A 24,332-nucleotide genomic window follows, 5' to 3' on the forward strand; every position below is an offset into this window, starting at 1 on the left:
AAATCGCACTTCAAAGCCTGTTTTATAGGCCCTGAAATAAAGGAGACTTGCTGAGCCCAGCTACAGGAGAACCAGTTTAATCTAGTTTCCCTAATTAACTGCCTTCAGCTGCCCTGAATTGTAGGCCTTGTATATCCCTTTATAACCCTGCTTAAAGCTGGGAAATTTAGATTTTAAACAGTAAACAGTAACAGTAAATGTGAAACCAACAAAAGTTTGATTTTAGCAACCAGTTAAGACTCCTTGACTCACCCAACTCGCAGCACTCTGCTCAAACCGCATTCAATAGGCTCACATCTCGCTTTACCCATTTTCTAACGTCCGATCTCTTTTGTAGGCTGCAGCGTACTTATGGCGGACTCATCGAGTGACTCGGACGCACGCACTCACAATTTTTCCAGGCGGCCAGGACCACTGAAGGCAGCGGTGAAGGGAAGGAGCAGAATGCACAATGCTGGTCATGTCACTGAAAAAATCAACACATTAACAAGCACTTTACAGGTATCGTGTTGAATTTAGAAATGTCCTTTATCTCAACTGATTATACTCAGCACTTCATGCTGTATTTTATGCAGTGCTTGCCAGAAAATTCTAAAATGCGAAGAAAACACTTGGAGGAAAATTTGTTACATAAAATTAAATGAGGGAAATGGTTATGTAAAGTGATGCCGGCCCTTCGACATTACTGCAACTGTCAATGTGCTGTGTGGGTGAATGTGACTATTTTCAGCAAGGCCTTTGTGATATGCCCGAGATCCCCAAAATGTTACAAATGTAAATCAAATATATATTTAATATAAATACAGGACCATTTGTAGATAACGTAAGTTTAAAAAGAGATGGGTTAGGATGACCATTTCAGAAATTAATTAGTGCTAGTGATGCTGAAGTGGTGCCAAATGGTGTCACAGCATGCTGCAGGCCTCAGAATCATAGAAGTTTATGGCACAGAAGGAGGCCTTTTGGCCCAAGCATTGTAGGTAGTGTAGATAAAAGCATAAAAGTACAAAGGGATATTGATAGATTACGTGAATGGGCAAAACTGGCAAATGGATTTCAGTGTAAGCAAATGTGAGGCCATCCACTTTGGACCTAAAAAGGATAGAACAGGGTACTTTCTAAATGGTGGAAAGCTTAAAAACAGTGGAGGTCCAAAGAGACTTGGGGGGGGGGGGGGGGGGGGGGGGGGTCCAGGTACATAGATCATTAAAATGTCATGAACAGGTACAGAAAATAATCAAAAAGGCTAATGGGATGCTGGCCTTTATATCTAGAGGACTAGAATACAAGGGGGTAGAAGTTATGCTGCAACTATACAAAACCCCGCTTAGACCACACCTGGAGGACTGTGAGCAGTTCTGGTCAGGATATATTGGCCTTGGAGGGAGTGCAGCTTAGGTTTACCAGAATGATATCTAGACTTTAAGGGTTAAGTTACGAGGAGAGATTACACAAATTAGGGTTGTATTCCCTAGAATTTAGAAGGTTATGGGGTGATCTGATCGAAGTTTTCAGGATATTAAGGGCAACAGATCAGGCAGATAGAGAGAAACTATTTTTGCTGTTTGGAGATTCTAGGACTATGGGTCATAGTCTAAAAATTAGAGCCAGACCTTTCAGAAAGAAAGACAGACTTGCATTTATATAGCGGATTTCACAACCACCGGCCATCTCAAAGCACTTTACAGTCAATGAAGTTCAGGAGTGAAATTAGGAAACACTTCTACACCCAAAGGGTGGTAGAAGTTTGGAACTCTCTTCTGCAAACGGCAATTGATGCTAGATCAATTGTTAATTTTAAATCGGAGATTGGTAGCTTTTTGTTAGCCAAAGGTATTAAGAGATATGGACCAAAGTCGGGTATATGGAGTTAGGTCGCAGATCAGCCATGGCGGAACAGGCTTGAGGGGCTGAGTGGCCGCATTCTGTTCCTATGTTCCTATTGTCTCTGCCGGTCGAAAAAGAGCTATTCAGCCTATTCACCCTTTCCAGCTCTTGGTCCGTAGCCTTGTAGGTTACGGCACTTCAGGTGCATATCCAAGTACTTTGAGGGTTTCTGCCTCTGCCACCCTTTCAGGCAGTGAGTTCCAGGCCCCCACCACCCTCTGGGTGAAAAAAGTTCTCCTCAAATCCCCTCTAATCCTTCTACCAATTACTTTAAATCTATGCACCCTAGTTATAGACCTCTCTGCTAAGGGAGGTAGGTCCTTCCTATCCACTCTATCTAGGCCCCTCAATTTTATACACCTCAATTAAGCCTCCCCTCAGCCTCCTCTGTTCCAAAGAAGAAAACCCCAGCCTGTCCAATCTTTCCTCATAGCTAAAATTCTCCAGTCCTGGCAACATCCTTGTAAATCACCTCTGTACCCTCTCTAGTGCAATCACATCTTTCCTGTAATGTGGTGATCAGAACTGCACGCAGTATTCTAGCTGTGGCCTAACTAGTGTTTTATACAGTTCAAGCATAACCTCCCTGCTCTTGTATTCTATGCCTCAGCTAATAAAGGAAAGTATCCATATGCCTTCTTAACCACTTTATCAACCTACCTGTCCTGCTACCCTTGGGGATCTGTGGACATGCACTCCAAGGTCCCGCTGTTCCTCTACACTTCTCAGTATCCTACCATTTATTGTGTATTCCCTTGCCTTGGTCTGTAGAGTGAAGCTGTTTCCTTTGATGAATGATTAATGATCTGGGTGAAACTGAGGGCAAGGTGAGAGTGGTGAAATTTGTGTTATGTTCCTCCCCCCCCCCCCCCCCCCCCCCACCAACACCGTGGTATTGAGAGTTTGGGATGCAGTTATGAACCTGATTGTTGATTTGTGCTAATGCTTTTATAATTTCCTTTTAATGTCTCTGTATACAACCGACTTTACTGTAATAAGCAGCTGTTACATGATTGCCTGGTTTAAAATCTTGTAAAGAATTTGTGCTAACCAATTTCAACGCCTCTGAGACAGCCCAACTGGGATTGTGAGGAATTCTGTGACAGATTGGGGATCTGTCTAGTTTAGACGCTATTCTCTAATGAGACAGATAAAGAGATTGCGATTTATTTTGTAAGTAGAGTTTTTTTTCCATTTTAAGTGATTGGATCCAGCCTTGGCAGTGAGTCCTTTTCTGTTTGAGGAGTTCAGTACTTTCTGATGTTTGAAGTTCAATTCATTTCAGGATACCAGCCGCGACCTAACAAACGTTGATCGGATGCTGGGGCGGTACAGAGGCTACACCAATGAACAAATGGAGGCAGTGGCACAGGTAGGTACTTGCGAAAGATGAGCCATTTTATGAGTAGTACGTCTTCCTTTTTATTTCCTGCCCCTCTCATGTTGGTGTGAAACATTCACCAACAGAGAGAGAGAGGGTGGGTGGGTGAACAATCTGGTCTGTTGTTCTGGTAGTGAGAAGACCACTGTAGCAATAGCGTTCTTCCTCTTCCCCCCTCCCCCCCCATTAACCTTCCTTGCCCTCCCCATCCCCACTATACATCTGTATGGATTTTTAATATTTCCTGCTAGTGTCTCCCATTTAGATTCTACTTTTAACAATTACTCTCTCTCTCTCCCTGGCTGTTCCCCCTCGTACAGCCCTCATCTTTGCTCACTTAAGTCCTGCTCTCGTCTGCCAAAATTGCTCACTATTCCAGAATCATTCTGGAATGCAAAGATAAACCCCGGTTTCTATTCTCCACTGCTAACCGTCTTCTTAAACCCCTCTTCCCCTGTCTCCTTCACCCTCGCCTCCGACAACAAGTGTGAGGAGCTCATGGACTTCTTTGTCTCGAAGATTGAGACCATCCGTTCAGCTGCCTCTGCCACTAAATGGGTATGATCTGATCGCCATTACAGAAACGTGGTTGCAAGGTGACCAAGGCTGGGAGCTGAATATTCAGGGGTATTTGACATTTCGGAAGGATAGACAGAAAGGAAAAGGAGGTGGGGTAGCTCTGTTAATAAAGGATGAGATCAGTGCAGCAGTGAGAAATGATATTGGCTCAGAAGAGCAAGATGTAGAATCAGTTTGGGTGGAGATGAGAAATAATAAGGGAAAGAAGTCACTGGTGGGCATAGTCTACAGGCCCCCTAACAGTAGCTACACTGTTGGACAGAGTACAAATCAAGAAATAATGGAGGCTTGTAAGAAAGCTACAGCAATAATCATGGGCGATTTTAATCTTCATATTGATTGGACAAATCAAATTGGCCAAGGTAGCCTCGAGGAAGAGTTCATAGAGTATATCCAGGATGGTTTCCTAGAACAATACATTGTGGAACCAACCAGGGAGCAGGCTATCTTAGATCTGGTACTGTGTAATGAGACAGGATTAATAAGTGATCCCATAGTAAAGGATTCTCCAGGAAAGAGTGATCATAGCATGGTTGAATTTCAAATTCAATTGGAGGGTGAGAAAGTTGGGTCTCAAACCAGTGTCCTGATCTTAAATAAAGGCAATTACAAAGGTATGAAGGCAGAGTTGGCTAAAGTGGACTGCGAAAATAATTAAAGGGCAAGACAGTTGATGAGCAATGACAGACATTTAAGGAGATATTTCATAACTCTCAACAAAAATATATTCCAGTGAGAAGGAAAGACTTTAAGAGAAGGGAGAACTATCCGTGGCTAACTAAGGAAGTAAAGGATGGTATCAAATTGAAAACAAAAGCATACAATGTTGCCAAGATCAGTGGAAGGATTGGGAAATTTTAAAAAACCAGCAAAGGACGGCTAAAAAAAAGAGAGAAGATGGATTATGAGAATAAACTAGCAAGAAATATAAAAACAGATAGTAAGAGCTTCTACAGGTATATAAAAAGGGAAGAGAGTAGCTAAAGTAAACATTGGCGTTGGTCCCTTAGAGGATGAGACTGAGGAATTAATAATGGGGAACAGGGAAATGGCAGAGACTTTGAATAAATATTTTGTATCGGTCTTCACGGTAGAAGACACTAAAACCATCCCAATAATACATAATCAAGGGGCTATAGGGAGGGGGGGTAACTTAAAACTATCACTAAAGAAAAAGTACTCGGTAAAATAATGGGACTAAAGGTGGACAAGTCCCCTGGACCTGATGGTCTTAAAAGAAGTGGCTGCAGAGATAGTGGATGCATTGATTGCAATCTACCAAAATTCCCTGGATTCTGGAGAGGTCCCAGTGGATTGGAAAACCGCAAATGTAACACCCCTATTTAAGAATGGAGCGAGACAGAAAGCAGGAAATTGTAGGCCAGTTAGCCTAACATCTGTCATTGGGAAAATGCTGGAGTCCATTATTAAGGAAGCAGTAGCAGGACATTTAGAAAATCATAATACAGTCAAGCAGAGTCAGCATGGTTTTATGAAAGGGAAATCATGTTTGACAAATTTTCTGGAGTTCTTTGAGGATCTAACGAGCAGGGTGGATAAAGGGGAACCAGTGGATGTGGTGCATTTAGATTTCCAGAAGGCATTTGATAAGGTGCCACATAAAAGGTTACTGCACAAGATAAGAGCTCATGGGGTTGGGGGTAATATATTAGCATGGATAGAGGATTGGCTAACTAACAAAACAGAGAGCCGGGATAAATGGATCATTTTCCAGTTGGCAAACGGTAACTAGTGGGGTGCCACAGGGATTGGTGCTGGGGCCTCAACTATTTACAATCTATATTAATGACTTGGATGAAGGGACCGAGTGTAATGTAGCCAAATTTGCTGCTGATACAAATATAGATGGGAAAACAAGTTGTGCAGAGGACACAAAGAATCTGAAAAGGGATATAGACAGGCTAAGTAAGTGGGCAAAGTGGCAGATGGAGTATAATGTGGGAAAGTTCGAGGTTATCCACTTTGGTAAGAAAAATAAAGAAGCAATTATTATTTAAATGGAGAGAGATTACAAAATGCTGCACTAGAGGGACCTGGGGGTCCTTGTACATGAAAAACAAAATGTTAGCATGCAGGTACAGCAAGTAATCAGGAAGGCAAATGGAATGTTGGCCTTTATTGCAAGGGGGTTGGAGTATAAAAGCAGGGAAGTCCTGCTACAACTGTACAGGGTATTGGTGAGACCACACCTGGAGTACTGCGTACAGTTTTGGTCTCCTTATTTAAGGAGGGATATACTTGCATTGGAGGCAGTTCAGAGAAGGTTCACGAGGTTGATTCCTGAGATGAGGGGGTTGACTTATGAAGAAAGGTTGAGCAGGCTGGGCCTATACGCATTGGAGTTCAGAAGAATGAGAGGTGATCTTTTAAGATACTGAGGGGGCTCGACAAGGTAGATGCAGAGAAGATGTTTTCCCTCATGGGGGAATCTAGAACTAGGGGGCATAGTTTCAGAATAAGGGGTCGCCCATTTAAAACTGAGATGAGGAGGAATTTCTTCTGAGGGTCGTGAATCTGTGTAATTCCCTACCCCAGAGAGCTGTGGAGGCTGGGTCATTGAATATATTTAAGGTGGAGATAGACAGAATTTTGAACAATAAGGGAGTGAAGGGTTATGGGGAGCTGAGCCCAAGATCAGATCAGCCATGATCTCATTAAATGGCGGAGCAGGCTTGAGGGGCCAAATGGTCTACTCCTGCTGCTCTTTCTTATGTTCCCTTTCTTCCCCATGCCCACCGGGCCAAACTTCCTCTAAGGTTCCTCCCTGCCCTAGCCCTGAACTCGCATCTTTCTCCAGTTTCTCTCCGATCTCCCCTCATGACCTCTCCGTGCTCATCTTGTCCATGAGACCCACTTCCTGCACCCTATTCCCACCAAACTGCTGACCACCCAACTTCCTTTTCTGACTCCCATATTAGCTGACATTGTTAATGGTGTTCTCTCCTCAGGTACTGTCCCCCTCTCGCTCAAATCTACCATCATCACCCCATTCCTCAAAAAAAACAACCCTTGACCCCTCCATCCTTGCAAACGGCCGCCCCATCTCCAACCTCCCTTTCCTCTCCAAAATCCTTGAACGTGTTGTCACCCCCCAAATCCGTGCCCATTTTTCCCGCAACTCCATGTTTGAATCCCTCCAATCGGGTTTCTGCCCCGCCACAGTACGGCTCTCATCAAAGTCATAAATGACATCCTTTGTGACTGTGACAAAGGTAAACTATCCCTTCTCGTCCTTCTTGACTTGTCTGCAGCCTTTGACACGGTTGACCACTCCATCCTTGTCCAACGCCTCTCCACCATCGTCCAGCTGGGTGGGACTGCATTCGCGTGGTTCCATTCTTATTTATCTAATCGTAGCCAGAGAATCACCTGCAACGTCTTTTCTTCCTGCTCCCACATCGTTACCTCTGGTGTCCCCCAAGGATCTGTCCTTGGCCCCCTCCTATTTCTCATCTACATGTTGCCCCTTGGCGATATCATCTGAAAACACAGTGTCACTTTCCACATGTACGCTGATGACACCCAGCTCTACCTCACTACCACTTCTCTCGACCCCTCCACGGTCTCTAAATTGTCAGACTGCTTGTCCGACATCCAGTTCTGGATGAGCAGAAATTTTCTCCAATTAAATATTGGGAAGACCGAAGCCATTGTTTTCGGCCCCCGCCACAAACTCTGTTCCCTAGCCACTGACTCCATCCCTCTCCCTAACATCTGTCTGAGGCTGAACCACACTGTTCACAATCCTGGTGTCATATTTGACCCTGAAATGAGCTTCCGACCACATATGGGCAGCATAACTAACACCGCCTATTTCCACCTCCGTAACATCGCCCGTCTCCACCCTTGCCTCAGCTCATCCGCTGTTGAAACCCTCATCCATGCCTTTGTTACCTCTAGACTTGACTATTCCAAAGCACTCCTGGCTGGCCTCCCATGTTCTACCCTACGTAAGCTTGAGGTCATCCAAAACTCGGCTGCCCGTGTCCTAACTCACACCAAGCCCCGTTCACCCATCACCCCTGTGCTCGCTGACCTACATTGCTCCCAGTTAAGCAGCGCCTCGATTTCAAAATTCTCATCCTTGTTTTCAAATCCCTCCATGGCCTTGCCCCTTCCTATCTCTGTAATCTCTTTCAGCCCCACAACCCCCCCCCCCCGAGATATCTGCGCTCCTCTAATTCTGCCCGCTTGAGCAACCCTGATTATAATCGCTCAACCATTGGTGGCCGTGCCTTCTGTTGCCTCGGCCCTAAGCTCTGGAATTCCCTGCCTGAACCCCTCTACCTCTCTACCTCTCTTTCCTCCTTTAAGACGCTCCTTAAATCCTACGTCTTTGACCAAGCTTTTGGTCACCTGCCCTAATTTCTCCTTGTGTGGCTCGGTGACAAAATTTTTGTCTTGTTAATACTCCTGTGTAGTGCCTTGGGACGTTTTATCAGAGCAGGGAAGTGGGATGAATTGGACAGCACTTTCAGAGAGCCGGCACAGGCACGATGGGCTGAAAGGCCTCCTTCTGTGCTGTATGATTTTATGACTGAACAGAATCTATTGAACCCATTAGCTGCTGCTCTGTACTAGTAAGCGTATTTGATATGCAATCTTTTGTTATCCTCACCTCCCACGCTTTGTTTTGTTTTTCCCCCTGTTTCGGTTTCACACCAGTATTTAACGAACAAAAAAAAAATGCGCAAGAAACTTTCTGACTTTGCGTGTAGGAAGTCCCCTTAAATTATTGAAAGATTCTATTGAGTAGTGGTTCTCAACATATTTTGTAGCTGGTTTGAACATTTTATGGGGCTGCCTTTGCTTGGCATTTGCCCACAGCAGTGTGGATGAGGTCAGACCTCCGAATGAAGAGACGAACCTGCATCGTACCACCCTGCATGTTCAGAAAATACTTTGTAGGAGCTGGCAAAGCCCATTTAGACTCCAGAATCCAGACATCTTTTTGATGGAGCACTGCTTGCCTCTTTTTTGTTGTTGACATTTTCCTCAATCTCATCTCTCTTTCTGGAATAAATGTCTTCTGAATCCATTATGCTCTATTTTGATGGCTCCTCTGGTCACTTTTATTCCGTAACTCCATTGCCCTGTGTTGTGCCACCACACTGCCCTGTGTTGTGCCACCACACTGCCCTGTGTTGTGCCACCACACTGCCCTGACAATGTGCTGGAAATTCTTGAGGAAGGAAATAAATTAATTGGCCCCGAAGTGTTATTGCTGTAAGTTGCATTATGAATGCGCTTAACCTTAGTTTTGTCACAATTGGGGAAGTGATATTTTGAGTAAAGCAACAAGACAAGACCCTCCTACCTAAAATGATTTTTTTTTGCTTTTTGAAAATTTGAAGCTACGTGATAATTTAGAGCAATCCATCGATGAGCTGCGAAGTCGGCGGTTGAGCAGAACCTCTGGATCTTCTATTTCTCTTCTTCGTACAAGTGACCTGCAAGGCGACTCCGCCACGGGTAAGGAGCAACTTCTTGAGGCCCGGCTCTCAGTTGCTATGTTTTGAGGGAGGAAAGGGCTCTGCTCTCGGTTTCGCTGCTGCTCTTCCGCACAGACTCTTTGATGCAGGCTATCGTGGCGGAGCTGCAGCTTCTCTGGTTTTCCTGGCATAATCGGGGGGGGGGCCTGGAATAAATGTTAGTAAATCTGGCGCTGTTGCTCCAATTATAATCTTTTTTCCCCCCACACCGTTGTTTTCCTGAAGCTGTGGCTCAGTTGGTAGAACACTTGCCAAAATGTTGTGGGTTCAAGTCCCACTCCAGAGACTTGAGCACAAAAATCTAGGCTGACGCTCCAGTGCAGTGCTGAGGGAGTGCTGCACTGTCGGAGGTACCATCTTTCAGATGAGACGGTGAACTGAGGCCCTCTCAGTCTGCACGCTCAGGTGAACGTAAACAATCCCGTGGTACTATTTCGAAGAAAAGCAGGAGAGTTATACCCGGCGCCCTGGCCAATATTTATCCTTCAACCAATATCACTAAAACAGATTATCTGGTCACTATCGCATTGCTGTTTGTGGGAGCTTGCTGTGCGCAAATTGGCTGCTGCGTTTCCCACATTACAACAGTGACTACACTTCAAAAGTACTTCGATGGCTGTAAAGAGCTTTGGGATGTCCTGAGGTCGTGAAAGGTGCTATATAAATGCAAATCTTTCTATGTGGGTTGCTTGTCTGTACTTGGGCCAAGTTATCATTCTTAGTGATGATTCTAGACAGTGTGTGTTGACAGGCCAGTGGATCGTTTGGGATGTCGAAGCTGAGTCTGATTACGCCCTTGCCTGCATTCATACACACTTCACTGGCTAGCCATTGGGGTTGGGAACCCTGGCTGGTTATCCCCTCAGCCCACCGTCCAGTTACAATTTTGTACAGGACTGTCTGTCCAGCCACAACTCTTCAGTGCTGGTGAGGTAACCCTCATGGAGTCGACCAAACTGCAGGGTTTCGGACTTCACGTCAGTTTGAGCATCTTATCGAAGGCCTTCTGAAAGCCCGTGCATACCACATCTACTGTATTTCCTTTGTCTATGCTTTCTATTACTTATTCAAAGAATTTAATATGGTTGGTTAAACATGACCTTTTAGAAATCTTTGCTGACTTTATTATAATGTCCATTTGTAGATGTTTTGTTATCTCATTTTTTTATAGCAAAGATTGTAGTATTTTTCCTACCAAGCTAACTCGCCTATTGTCCCTGGATTAATTCTATGATTTAAGATAGGAATTACATTTGCTGTCCTCCAGCCTTCTGGCACTATTCCTTTTTCTATTGAATTGTTATATATGGATACTAGTGTCTCTGTTATCTCCTACCTAGTTTCTTTGAGTATCCATTAGTGCAATCCATCTGGTTTTGTCCTCCAGTTCGGCTGGTTTGTTTAGTATCTCCTTTCTTTCTATCTTAACTATTGTAATATCTGTCTTGACTACTTCTGCTATTGTAATTTCCTCTTTATTAGCCACTTCAGTGGAAACTGGGGCAAAGTGTCTCTTCAATATCCCTGCCATTTCAGTATCCTCTCCTGTGCTCATCCCTCAGTGGTCCTATCCCTGCCTTAATTCTCCTTTTTGTTACTTATGTGCCTACAGAATACTTTACTATTTCTTTTTACATTCTTTGATATTTTCCTTTCATTTTTCCTCTTTGGCATCCTAATGGTCTTTGTTACCTTTTTCATAAGCTCATTATATACCCTTTTGTCATACTCTCCCTTATTTATGCATATGTCTTTTTCTTTAGATTCAGTTTTATCCTCCTTTTTATTTATCTATGGCATCTAAGTATTGGACAGTTTGTTATTTTTTAGTGGAACATATTTCTCCTTTAAAAAATATGGCCTGCTGTTCTATCTCCTTGTCAATATTTTTCTCCAGTTTACCTTCCGTAGCTCCATCCTCATTCCCTTATAGTTGGCTATTTCCTAACCTATTACTTCGGTCTTTGTGTGTGTATGTATTTATCATTATCTTAAACCTTATTATATTGTGACCACTGCTCCTTAGATGGTCTCCCATGCTTAATTCTCTTATCTGCTCCAGCTCATTTCCCATTAATGGTTCTAGCAGTGATTCCTCCCTTGGGCTTCTTGCATATTGGTTCAGAAAGGAGTCTTGTACACACTGTAAAAATTCCACCTGCCTCTTCCCTTTCACCCCCTCTCCCTGTCACTTTATTTTGGGGTAGTTGAAATCCCCCATGATTAAGATTCTGTCTTTGTTTTACTCTTTCACAGATTTGTTTTTATCTATTTCTCCCTCCACTTCCTTTCCGCTATTTGGTGGTCTGTAATATATCCCGAATAATGTGACCAGTTCCTTTCCTATCCTTTATCTCAATCCATATGAGCTCTTTCAATCTGTTATGTGCTTTCTTGCTACTACCATGATGTTATTTCTGATTAACACAGCTACCGCACCACCCCTTCTTCCTTCCTTAGCATTTTTATATACATTATAGCCTACGACATTTAACTGACAATCCCGTCCTGCCTGCAGCCATACTTCCATTATCCCTAGTACTTCATTGGCTGTAAAGCGCTTTGGGACGTCCGGTGGTCATGAAAGACGCTATATAAATGCAAGTCTTTTTTCTTTCTATTACAGGAAACTTCGCGATATCCGGCACCGACGGGACCGAGCTGCTGCCGATCTATCAAAACTTCCGGATAGACCAGTGCTAATGTTGAAGGATACGGAGGTTTTCATCTCCGTATCTGACAATAAACACTGTTGCTTAGCAACAGCTTGTAAACACTCGGCCCGTACCTTGGAAGTGTCTCTGAAGCTGTTGCTAAGCTACAGAGACGCTTTCCAGAGCCTGACTGTTTAAAAAAATGCTAGGAGAAGAAAAAAAACCTAACCGGCTGCTGATTTCTGCCGTTGGATCGAGGTTTCCGGACATACAACCTCCGGATAAACCAAAGTTTCCTGTACATCTATTTCCTCACTTCTAATTCCCTGATTTTGTTGCTGATGCTCTGTGCATTGCTTTACAGGCAATTTAATATACTCTCTTCATTACTCCAGCTTTAGTTTTAACTGGTATTTTATTGCAATTTCCTATAACCGTTTTTGTTTCCTGAGTATTTATCTTTATCTCTTTGTACTCTGTTCTCATTCTTTTTCTTCTCTTTAGGTTACTATTATTTCCACCGAACCCTCTGCCCCCTTTTACTAATTTAAAGTCCTTTTTTTTTTACAGTCCTATTTATCCTTGAATAGTTTACAGCTTTTATTTCTGACTAGTTGTGCACGTTGAAGTGATTTTAGCCTGATTTTATGCTTTCAGAAAGTCGTCGATACCGTCCTACCTCACCCCTCAAGGACCCTGGAGGGTACCTAGAAACAGGCCGCAGAAGGTCCAGATCTGCCACTGTGAGATTTGTAGATGACCTGGAGCCATTAAATCATGTATGTAAAAAATGTAGAATAGATAAACAGTGATAAATGCCATTTGTCATTTACATCAGCTTTCTGTTGAAACCTAGAGATCCCCCCAGCATGACATCTATTTGCCTTTATTTACTTTTGATGTTTTATAATTTTCTTTAATTTTGTTCTTATCTAATTATCTAACTTAAAAATCCGTAACTTGTTTATTTTTCCTCTGCGATCAGTCTGTCTGCCTAATATATTAAGCTCGTCTCTGCTTTAGTCGAGCTCAGCTCTGGGGTAGGTTTGGTGCCTGCGCCAGTTCGGAGTAGAAGTAATACGAATGGTTGTTGGATCTACACCAGCTTTATACTGCCAGTCCTCTATCTAAGTTATGACGGTTACATCTGAGGAGAAATAATGTCACTGTGAAATCGCCACCTTTTTGATATTGCGAGTTTTGCTATGATTTGTATGGATCCCATACCGAATATTTAGGTCATCTGCAGTATCCCATTATCTTGTCAGCTTAAAACTATCTCTCTCCATGTCTGTGAGGGTAGAGTGGTTGATGGGCTGAGTGCCATAGGGAAGAAACAACAATCGTGTCTTTCGACAGTTGGCTTGGCTTCGTGGTAGTACTTGCACCCTTTGAGTTAGAAGTTTCTGCGTTCAAGCCACACTCCAGGACTTGAGCAGATATCTCGGCGGACATTTCAATTCAGTATTCCCTCTGTGCTTCACTGTTGTGAGTGCTTCTTTCAGATGAGATGTTAAACTGAGGCTGTGTTGACCTGTTGAAGTGTGATGTAAACAATCTAGGGTTCCTGGTGTCTGCACCTTGCCTAGCAAGGGCTCAGGCCACTTCTTGTCAGTTGTCTAATGACCGACTTGTGACTGTCCTTTTGGCAGGTGCGGGGTAAGCACGGCCATTTTGGTTCCAGCCACAACTCCTGTGTACAGTGGGGGAGGGTGCAGAAGGGAATCTCTGTCTTGACCACTTGTACCTAAAGGTTTCTGGACTTTGTTTAGTGGGTTGTGTCAGTATGGGGAGAGTGTGCACTCCATATCTGCACACAGCTATTTGCAAATATGGACTGAACATGTCCCCACACCTGTGAATTTCTTGGTAAGAACATAAGAAATAGGAGCAGGAGTAGGCCATTTGGCCCTTCGAGCCTGCTCCGCCATTCAATAAGATCAGGGTTGATCTTCTACCTCATCTCCACTTTCCTGCACTATCCCCATATCCCTTAATATCCAAAAATCTATCGATCTCTGTCTTGAATATACTCAACGACTGAGTCTCCACAGCCCTCTGGGGTAGAGAATTCCAAAGATTCACCACCCTCTGAGTCCTAGATGACCGACCCCTTATTCTGAGACTGCGACCCCTGGTTTTACACTCCCCAGCCAGGGGAAATATCCTCCCTGCATCTACCCTGTCGAGCCCTGTACGAATTTTGTATGTTTCAATGTGATTACCTCTCATTCTTCTAAACTCTAGGAAAATATAGGCCTAGTCTACTCAATCTTTCATCATAGGACAATCCCCCCACCCCCCCCCCCCCCCCACCATCCCAGGAATCAGTCTGGTGAACCTTCTTTGCACACACTCTATGGCAAGTATATCCTTCCTTAGGTAAGGAGAACAAAACTGCACACAGTACTCCAGGTGTGGTCTCACCAGGGCCCTATATAATTGCAATAAGACGCCTTTACACTTATACTCAAATTCTCTTGTAATAAAGGCCAACATACCATTTGCTTTCCTAATTGCTTGCTGTACCTGCATGTTAACTGTGATTTGTGTACAAGGACACCCAGGTCCCTCTGAACACCAACATTTCTCACCATTTAAAAAATACTCTGCTTTTCTATTTTTCCTACCAAAGTGGATAACTTCACATTTCTCCACATTATATTCCATTTGCCATGTTCTTGCCCACTCACTTAGCCTGTCTATATCCCCTTGAAGCCTCTGCATCCTCCTCGCAACCTACATTCCCACCCAGCTTTGTATCATCAGCAAACTTGGATATATTACATTTGGTCCCCTCATCCAAATCATTGATGTAGATTGTGAATAGCTGAGGCCCAAGCACTGATCCTTGCGGTACCCCTCCAGATGCAGCCTGCCAACCCGAAAATGACCTGTTTTCTGTCCGTTAATGAATCCTCAATCCATGCTAGTATATTACCCCCAATCCCATGAGCCCTAATTTTGTTTAATCACCTCTTGTGTGGCACCTTATCGAATGCCTTCTGAAAATCCAAATACACCACATTCACTGGTTCGCCCTTATCTATTCTGTTAGTTACAACCTCAAAAAACTCTAACTGATTCGCCAAACACGATTTCCCTTTCATAAATCCGTGTTGATTCTGCCCATTCCTATTATTACTTTCTAAGTGCCCTGTTACCACATTGTTAATAATAGATTCTATTATTTTCCTTACTACTGATGTCAGGCTAACTGGTCTGTTGTTCCCCATTTTCTCTCCCTCCTTTCTTAAATAGTGGGGTTACATTTGCTACCTTCTTCCAATCCGCGGGAACCATTCTAGAATCTATGGAAATTTGGAAAATGACAACCAATCCACTATCTCTATAGCCACCCCTTTCAAAACCCATCAGGTCCAGGGGATTTATCAGCTTTCAGTCCCATTAATTTCTCCAGTACTATTTTTTTTTTTACTAATACTAATTTGTTTCAGTTTCTCATTTTCGCTAGACCCTTGGTTCTCCACTATTTCCGGGAAGTTTTTTGCATCTTCTTCCGTGAAGACAGGCACAAAGGCCTAGAAATTCAGTTGTTTGCGCCAGCCGCTAGCGCCTTAGGAGGAGGAGATGTTGGGCGCTAGCGCCTAATGATAGTCGTGCATCGCCTGTTTTAGCGCAGCAGCAACCTCTTGGGGCGATGCGACTGAATATCGGCGAAGATGGCGCGAACTTGCGCCGGGCGCAAACTTTAGCGGCCGCCCGACTGTAGCGCCCCAAACGTGGCGATACTGAATTTCTAGGCCAAAGTATTTGTTTAATTTCTCTGCCATTTCCTTATTCCCCATGATCATTTCTCCTGTCTCAGCCTGTAAGGGACCCACATTTACTTGCGCTAATCTTTTTCTTTTTACATACCTATAGAAGCTTTTGCAGTCTGTTTTTATGTCTCTCGCTAGTTTAGTGTCATTCTATTTTCCCTTTATCAATTTATTTGTCCTTCTTTGCTGAATTCTAAAATCCTCCCAATCCTTTGGCTTACTACTCTTTTTGGCTATATTATAAGCCTCTTCCTTTGATCTAATAATATCTTTAACTTTTCTTGTTAGTCATGGTTGGACCACTTTTCCTGTGGGGTTTTTGTGCCTTAAAGGAATGTATATTTGTTGTAAATTATGTATTAATTCTTTAAATGCAAGCCATTGCTTCTCTACCGTCATACCTTTTAATGTAGTTTCCCAATCTAGGCCAACTCGCCCCTCATACCTACGTAGTTTGCTTTGTTTAGATTTAAGACCCTAGTTTTGGATTTAACTAAATCACTTTCAAACTCAGTATAAAATTCTATCATATTATGGTCACTCTTCCCTAAAAGCCCCTTTACTACAAGGTTATTAATTAACTCTTTCTCGTTGCACAATACTAGATCTAAAATAGCCTGTTCCCTAGTTGGTTCCTCAACATACTGATCTAGAAAACTATCTTGCATACATTCCATGAATTCGTCCTCCACACTATCACTGCAAATTTGGTTTGCCCAGTCTATATGTAGGTTAAAGTCCCCCTTGAAACATGCACCTCTAATTTTCTGATTTATACTCTGCCCTACATTACAACTACTGTTTGGGGGCCTATAAACAACTTCCACCAACGTTTTCTGCCCCTTGTTGTTCCTTGGCTCCACCCAAACTGATTCTACTTTTTGATTTTCAGAGCTAAGATCCTTTCTCTCCACTGTCTTTATCCCATCCTTTATTATCAGGGCTACCCCTCCTCCTTTTCCATTTTGCCTGTCCCTTCTAAAAGTTAAGTATCCTGGAATATTTAGTTCCCAACCATGGCCACATTGCAACCACGTCTCCGTAATGGCTATTAGATTAAACCTATTAATTTCTATCTGCGCTATTAATTCATCTATTTTGTTGCGAATGCTTTGTGCATTCAGATTTAGTGCCTTCAGCTTTGACTTATTTCTATTTTTCCCTGATGTCACCTTAATCACTGATGCCTTATTACCTTTGTTACTCTCTCTGTCCCTTCCTCTCTGCTTATTTTTATCCCAAACTCTACTCTGCTGTAGAGCCTTGACTTGAAGACATGAATTGTTTTTCATGTGTCGGTCACCCAGCCTCTCCTACTTGTATTTGGGAATTGGCACCATCCATTGTAGCTCCTCAACCCAATTAAGACCTTCCATTAACTTCATCTCTAAGCAGCACAGGGGAAAACTCTGGATCTCTAAGGTGTTCTCAATTGTGTTTTAAAAAAAAAAAGTCATGAAATAAGACTGATATTTTTAGTGTAGAAATATAACTGCATTTGGCAGTTTATAAATGTGATCCAGTGAAGACTTCTGCCTTTTCCTGCAGGTACATACATTGCATCAGTCACTAAGAGACCTCAGCAGTGACCAGCTACGGCTTGGAGAAGAAGTTGAGCAGGAAATAGCAAAGCGAGATAGGTATGGTTTGCGGGGTGAAAGCATTTTTTTTGGGTCTGTTTTCTTAGGTACCCTTTCAGCGGCAAGCATGCTCAAGGAACTAGAGCTAGTCGACTCCATACAATTACAGGAAACTTTCGTAAATGTCCGGAAAGCTCTATCTACCGGCAAAATTCAGGAGCCGTTTCCTATAAGTTTTTTTACTTGTTGCTTTTTTTTTTCCAGTCAGCCTCTGCAAGGTCTAGCTGAAGCTGTTGCTTAGCTACAGAGATGCTTTTAAGCTGCAGCCGACTGTTTTGAAGCTGTTGCTAAGCAACAGGGTTTGTTGATTCACACGGAGCTCAAAAGCTCCGTATGTTTTAACATTAGCGCTGGTTTCTACGGCAGTTTTGATGGTACGGCACCAGCTCGGTCCCGTCAGTGCCGGATACCAGAGAGTTTCCTGTATTGACTTATCCAAACTAGTCTGCATTAGGGTTGCCAACTTTGGTTGCATGTGTTCCAGGAGGTCTCATCACGTGACCTCCTGCCTTCAACTGCCCCGCTCCTGCCGTTGGCTGCCCAGCACGCCCATCCTCACAGCGCACTGCCTTCCTACACCATTGGAAAGGCGATTGGATGATCCTTGATTGTCATTCAAAATCACCTCTCTTTTCCCCCCCCATCTTCAATATTTTTTATAACTAATAATTTTAATACAGATGCTGATATTTTTCTCCTGGGTCGTTCACATCATTGCCCTGGAGATTAATCTTCAATTCCTGGAGACTCCAGGGCAATCGGGTTTGCTATTTACTTTCGACATAGATGAAATCTAAAATCTGTTTCCAAAACAGGGCTGATGTGGAAACTCGAAAAGCTGTGAACTCGTTATCAGAGAGAGTCCAAGAGGTGTCCAGAACAGAAACTGTGAGTTTAAAAAATATATTCAGTCCAAAAATGCATTTTCGCGTAGGTTTATGAGTAGCAAAACAAGCGAACATACTGTGTTGGTGCAAGTGATTTGACGTTGCATTTATTTAACCAAAGTGAGAAATTGTCCTTTCATTCAGCCGTGGCTCAGTGGGTAGCTCTCTCGCCTCTGAGTCAGAAGGTTGTGGGTTCAAGTCCCACTCCAGAGACTTGAGCACAAAATCTAGGCTGACACTTCAGTGCAGTAACGAGGGAGCACTGCACTGTCGGAGGTGCCATCTTTCAGATGAGACGTTAAACCGAGGCCCCGTCTGCTCTCTCAGGTGGACGTAAAAGATCCCTTGGCACTATTTCGAAGAAGGGCAGGGGAGTTCTCCCCGGTGTCCTGGCCAATATTTATCCCTCAATCAACATCACTAAAACTGATTATCTGGTCATTATCACACTGCTGTTTGTGGGAGCTTGCTGTGTGCAAATTGGCTGCCGCGTTTCCTACATTACAACAGTGACTGCAGTTCAAAAGTACTTCACTGGTTGTCAAGCGCTTTGGGATGTCCTGAGGTTGTGAAAGGTGCGATAGAAATGCAAGTCTTTCTTCCTTTCATCCCGGTATCATTGTTTAAATATTTTGAAATCTAATTTTTAAATTAATTAAAGCACTGCATGGGAATACCAGCCAGCTAGCTTCTGTGCATCCATGTTGACAAAGGGGAGCTTGTCTTGTTTCATTTCAGAACACTCAATCCTCAAGGATGGAGCTTGATTAAAGGTGGACAGGAGCTTGAGGCAGGAATTCCAATAGGCTGTCCAGATCAAAAGTGCCTCGGTGGAATAACGGAAGCATTTCTGCTTTTAATTATGTTTTTGAGAATGATAGGAACTTAAACAAAGCCCTTTTCCTTGTTTGCCACATGAATAAGTCCTTCAAGAACTGCTAATATCCCTTTTTTTCTAGTGTTTTGGATATTGCTTCTCCATGCTCATGCTATTTTAAGTAGCTGCTCTTGCAAGAACACTTGCGTTGGTACGCCATTAAACCCAAGGAATATGAATCAAAGGGCACCAGAGAATCCTTAACCCTTTCACCTTAATTCCTCATCAAAGAACTACAGGAAACTTTGTGATATCCGGCACCGACGGGACCGGCGTGTTGCCGATCTATCAAAACTGCCGGACATACAAAGTTAATGTTGAAGCATACGGAGGTTTTCATCTCCGTATCTGACAACAAACACTGTTGCTTAGCAACAGCTTCTAAAGAGTCGGCTGCAGCTGCAAGCGTCTCTAGCTGAAGCTGTTGCTATAGCTACAGACCTTGCAGTGCCTGACTGGGGGGAAAAAAAGAACGAGAACTAAAAAAAACTTATAGAAAACGGCTCCTGATTTTTGCCGTTAGATCGAGTATTCCGGACATACAACCTCCGGATAAACCAAAGTTTCCTGTAATTGGAAATTCTTCATCTCCCTACCCGAGGAAGAACAAGTTGCCTGAATTTGGCTCGCTCGAACCATTCCAAATTATACTAACGTATCCACTACCAATCACCATTAGGATACATATAAGTTGCTGAGCGAATGCCTTAACTTCTTGCCAAAATCTTCAAAGCCAGGCCAGAAAAACTAGTATTTCTTTATGAACACACTTAAAAATAATAGTTAGTGTCTTAATATTAAACAGTAAGTGTCTGCAACCTACTGAGGTAGATACTAACTGGCGGGATTAATCTGAGGCTACGAAGGCAGTTCTAAGTTTTTTTTTTTACCATTCTTGGAATGCGGGCGTTGCTGGCAAGGCTGGCATTTATTGCCTGTCTCTAATTGCCCTGAGTAGGTGATGGTGGGCCATCTTCTCAAGCGGTTTGATGGGCTTAACTCTGGTGCTTGGGTTTGTTTCCAGGATGTCGGCACGATGAATCTGAGTCTGTCGTTCTTCCTTTATTGATGCTTAATTAATTCTAAAATGAAGTGACTATTCCTTGCTGTTGGAACACCTATAAGGCAAGGCATAAATCGACTCGGATTAAGATGTTTGAATTTTGAAGGAGATTGAATTTAAAGCCTCTTGTACACTTCAAATCCATTGCACTGAAGGACGTGTAGCTTGTTGTAAAAGGAAATAAAGCTTGCAACTTGGCATCCCACATGGTTTGTAGACGTTCATTATCTTGTTCCCAAATGTCCAAAAATCCACAATGCTCTCCTCGTTGGAATCATACGGCACAGAAGGGACATAAGAGCAGGAGGCCATTCAGCCCCTCGAGGTTGTTCCACCATTCAATTAGATCATGGATGGTCTGTATCTTGACTCCATCTACCTGCCTTGGTTTCATCACCCTTAATATCCTTGCCTAACAAAAATCCATCAAACTCAGTTTCAAAATTTCCAATGTACCCCCGCCCTGCCTCAACAGCTTTTTGGGGGAGAGTTCCCAATTTCCACGACCCTTTGTGTGCAGAAGTGTTTTCTGACATATCCCTGAATGGCCCAACTCTCATTTTAAGATTATGCTCCCTTGTTCTGGACTCCCCCACCAGAGGAAATAGTTTCTATCGATCGGACCTGTGCTCTCCAATTAGTCCCACTCCCCCCTGCTCTTTCCCCGTAGCCCTGCAAATTTTTCCCCTTCAAGTCAGGTCACTGCACAGCGGCTGACCTGGGAGTGCAGTGAGCAGCGACGCCCGACCAGAGCGGACCTGCGTGAGGTAGAGGCAGCGCGGCAACTTTAAAAGGAGGGGCGAGGCGAGGCCCGACCACAGCGGCTGACCTGGGAGTGCAGTGAGCAGCGACGCCCGACCAGAGTGGACCTGCGTGAGGTAGAGGCAGCGTGGCAACTTTAAAAGGAGGGGCGAGGCGAGGCCCGACCACAGCGGCTGACCTGGGAGTGCAGTGAGCAGCGACGCCCGACCAGAGCGGACCTGCGTGAGGTAGAGGCAGCGCGGCAACTTTAAAAGGAGGGGCGAGGCGAGGCATACCAATTCAACAGCAGGGGAGAGAGGTCAAAAGTAATCGAAGTGTGACGTCACCAGGAAGGAGGTAAGTGATTGGTTGGATTGGTTGGTGAGTATTTCTTCTTTTTATTACAATCTTAAATTCTGCAGTTTTTTTCTAGGGTCTCTGTGCTGTAGGCCAGGGAGGCAGACTGAAAATATGTAAAGATGGAAATCTAGATAAAGATGACCCCCTGCTAACCATAAGCTACTACAACAAAAAAGGAAAGATCATGATACAGGGGAATGTAGAAAATCTGGACTCCTTTGAAAAGGAATTCCCCCAGTTGAAAACTAAGGCAGACACAAAGAGGACCAATGGACAGGAGGCAAAAGAGAGTCGAACAGAGGATGATGAGAGCCAAGCGGAGGAAGAAGAGGAGAGACCAGCAGAGGCAAACACCTCCCTGACCATCTCCACCCCCCCCCCCCCCCCACACCTCTCAACGCAAACAAACTGCTGAAGGAGAATCTGTCCAAACTAGAACTCGATTTCAACGAATACAGAGAAACACAGGCCAAGAATTTGAAGGAGGAACTCAAACAGCTGAAAACGGAAAACGAGTCCACCATCCACGAGTTGAGAAAGATCGTAGAGGAGCAAAGAAATGAGATCAAAGAACTCCGTACTCATCTAAACAAAACGATGGAGGCCGTAGAAAGGCAGAAATTTGAACTCAGCAGGCAACACAAACCTCTTAAGGTCCAAAAACCTGATGACACAAAAACAACACACACAGGGACACATAACCCGTCGGATGCCCCCCCACACGAGGATGTCACACCCACACCTTGCGACAACACACCGAAGGCCCCAAACCCTGCTCCTGCCACACAGCCTATCCCAGAAACCCAGCCAACAACCAGCCCTCAGTCGAGTCCTGCCCAGACTACTGCTACCGAGTCTGAAAAGCCAGCCCCTCAGGCGGTCCTGCTGACCGACTCCAACGGAAAGTTTTTGGACCCCCAGAGGATGTTCCCAGGTCATCAAGTCCTGAAAAAATGGTGCAGCAACACAGGCCATGCAATGAAGATCCTGAACAAAGAATCCCTTGGAAGCCCCAAATGGCTTGTGATCCACACAGGCACAAACGACCTACGCACCCTACGGGAAAACACTGCTAGGGCGGTGAGCAGGATGGCGGAAAAGGCCAGCAGGGAATTCCCCGAGGCGCGGATCGTGATCTCCACACTACTGCCCAGAAAGGACACCCCAGCCTATATAATCCACAACACCAACAGGGAGATCGACACGAGATGTACTGCCCTCCCCAACGTCTACCTGGCCCATCACCCAAACATCAACACAAGGGACCTCTATGACGAAATACATCTACTCAAACAGCGGATGTGGGTCTTCGCAAAAAACCTCATGAACACTGCCAAAAGACGCAGCCCTCCCACCCCCTCTACCATTGGGAGCCCTAACCCAAACAGGACCACCAATGTCCCCCACCCCCCTATACAAAACCAACAACAGAACCGTGCTTTTGTACCTGACCCCAGACCCCCCTCTAGACCACAGACTGTAGACCAAGAACTGAGAAAGATCATGACGATGATGAGCACCCTGATAGAAAGCCGAAGAGGAATGCACTAAATTATTAATATTGTTATTTTATCATTATCATTATTGTTATTTTATCATTACTATTACTAGATAGCAGTATGTGCATGCCTCATGAAATTTATACTAAATCGTCATTTAGCATTATAGAAACTAGTGTTTTCACACTCATCCCACAAAATAGGTCCATTTTATTTCGTTTTTTGAACTATATAAATGCGTTCTTTCCACATAAGCTGCTGGAATATCCAGGGTCTCCGCTCCTCAACTTTTGGGATGAAGAGTACAGACCCTGAATTCCTAAAAGCTATAAAAGACATTGATATAATTGTGTTAACAGAAACATGGTGCCAAAAGGACGTGCCCACCCACTGTCCTCCAATGTACCATGAAATCATTGTACCCTCAGTAAAGAACACTAAGACACGCAAGGGCAGAACCTCCGGGGGAATCTTGGTGTGGTATAAAGGAGAACTGGACAAACACATCTCACCGATAAAACAGGGAAAATCACACGTATGGCTAAAATTAGATAAAAATATAGGAATAGCAAAAAAAGATGTTTACTTATGTGCGATCTACATACCTCCAATAGAATCGCCATATTTTGAAGAGGAGTTATTTGATACTCTCCACATGGAAATCAGCCATTTCCAGGCCCAAGGAAAGGTGCTACTATGTGGGGACCTAAATGCAAGGACCGGATGTGAACCTGACTTCATAGACCCACAGGGCAACAACCATGTGTTTGGCCAGACCCCTTTATATGTCACACCAGCCATCGCAAATCGGAACAACCTTGATTGTGAAATAAATAAAAGCGGTAGGGAGGTAGTGCAACTCTGCCGAGCCTTAGGCCTGTACATAGTTAACGGTAGGTTCAGAGGGGACTCCTTAGGGAGACTCACATATTCCTCAACTCTTGGGTCTAGTGTGGTGGATTATACAATCACTGACCTGGACCCCTGCGATATCAACGCATTCACTGTCAGGCAGCAATCCCCCCTCTCAGACCATAACCAAATAAATGTGTACCTTAAACTTTCTGCCCAAACTACAGACACAAAAAAGGAACCCAGTAAGCTCCATAAAATAAACCAGACATACAGATGGGCCCCAGACAGTGGAGATAAATTCATCACAGCACTAAATTCACCTGATCTCTCAAGTAAAATATCAAAATTTAAAGAAAATCTATATGAGATCACCAGAGATGGTGTAAACATGGCCATAGATGATATAAATATGATCTTCCATGAGGCAGCTGTAAAAGCCGACCTTGTGAAACAGAAGAGGAAACGTTACAAAAGACAAAATAAAAATGAGAAATGGTTTGACCACGAATGCAAAAATGCCAGAAAAGACCTGAGGAAAAATATCAAACCAAAAGCATCGCCAACCAAACAATCCAGACCTACGTATTAGATACAATGAGACCCTCAAAAGATAT

At 43.8% G+C, this 24,332-nt stretch overlaps 1 protein-coding gene across 2 annotated transcripts in view; it reads left to right on the plus strand.

Moving 5' to 3' along the window:
• The window catches only part of cep128 (centrosomal protein 128), a 428,165-nt gene that overhangs the window by 18,719 nt on the left and 385,114 nt on the right, over positions 1-24,332 (plus strand). For both annotated transcript variants that reach the window (XM_086002651.1, XM_086002652.1), the window contains exons 2-7: positions 338-501; positions 3,173-3,259; positions 9,223-9,340; positions 12,672-12,793; positions 17,345-17,436; positions 18,252-18,324. In XM_086002651.1, coding sequence (XP_085858777.1) covers positions 352-501; positions 3,173-3,259; positions 9,223-9,340; positions 12,672-12,793; positions 17,345-17,436; positions 18,252-18,324 — 642 coding nt within the window. In that variant the 5' untranslated portion in view covers positions 338-351. The remainder of the gene's footprint in view (positions 1-337; positions 502-3,172; positions 3,260-9,222; positions 9,341-12,671; positions 12,794-17,344; positions 17,437-18,251; positions 18,325-24,332) is intronic.

Source organism: Somniosus microcephalus, chromosome 12 (assembly GCF_052327205.1).
Source record: "Somniosus microcephalus isolate GS21.2 chromosome 12, FLI_Smic_1.0, whole genome shotgun sequence".
Classification (NCBI taxonomy): domain Eukaryota; kingdom Metazoa; phylum Chordata; class Chondrichthyes; order Squaliformes; family Somniosidae; genus Somniosus; species Somniosus microcephalus.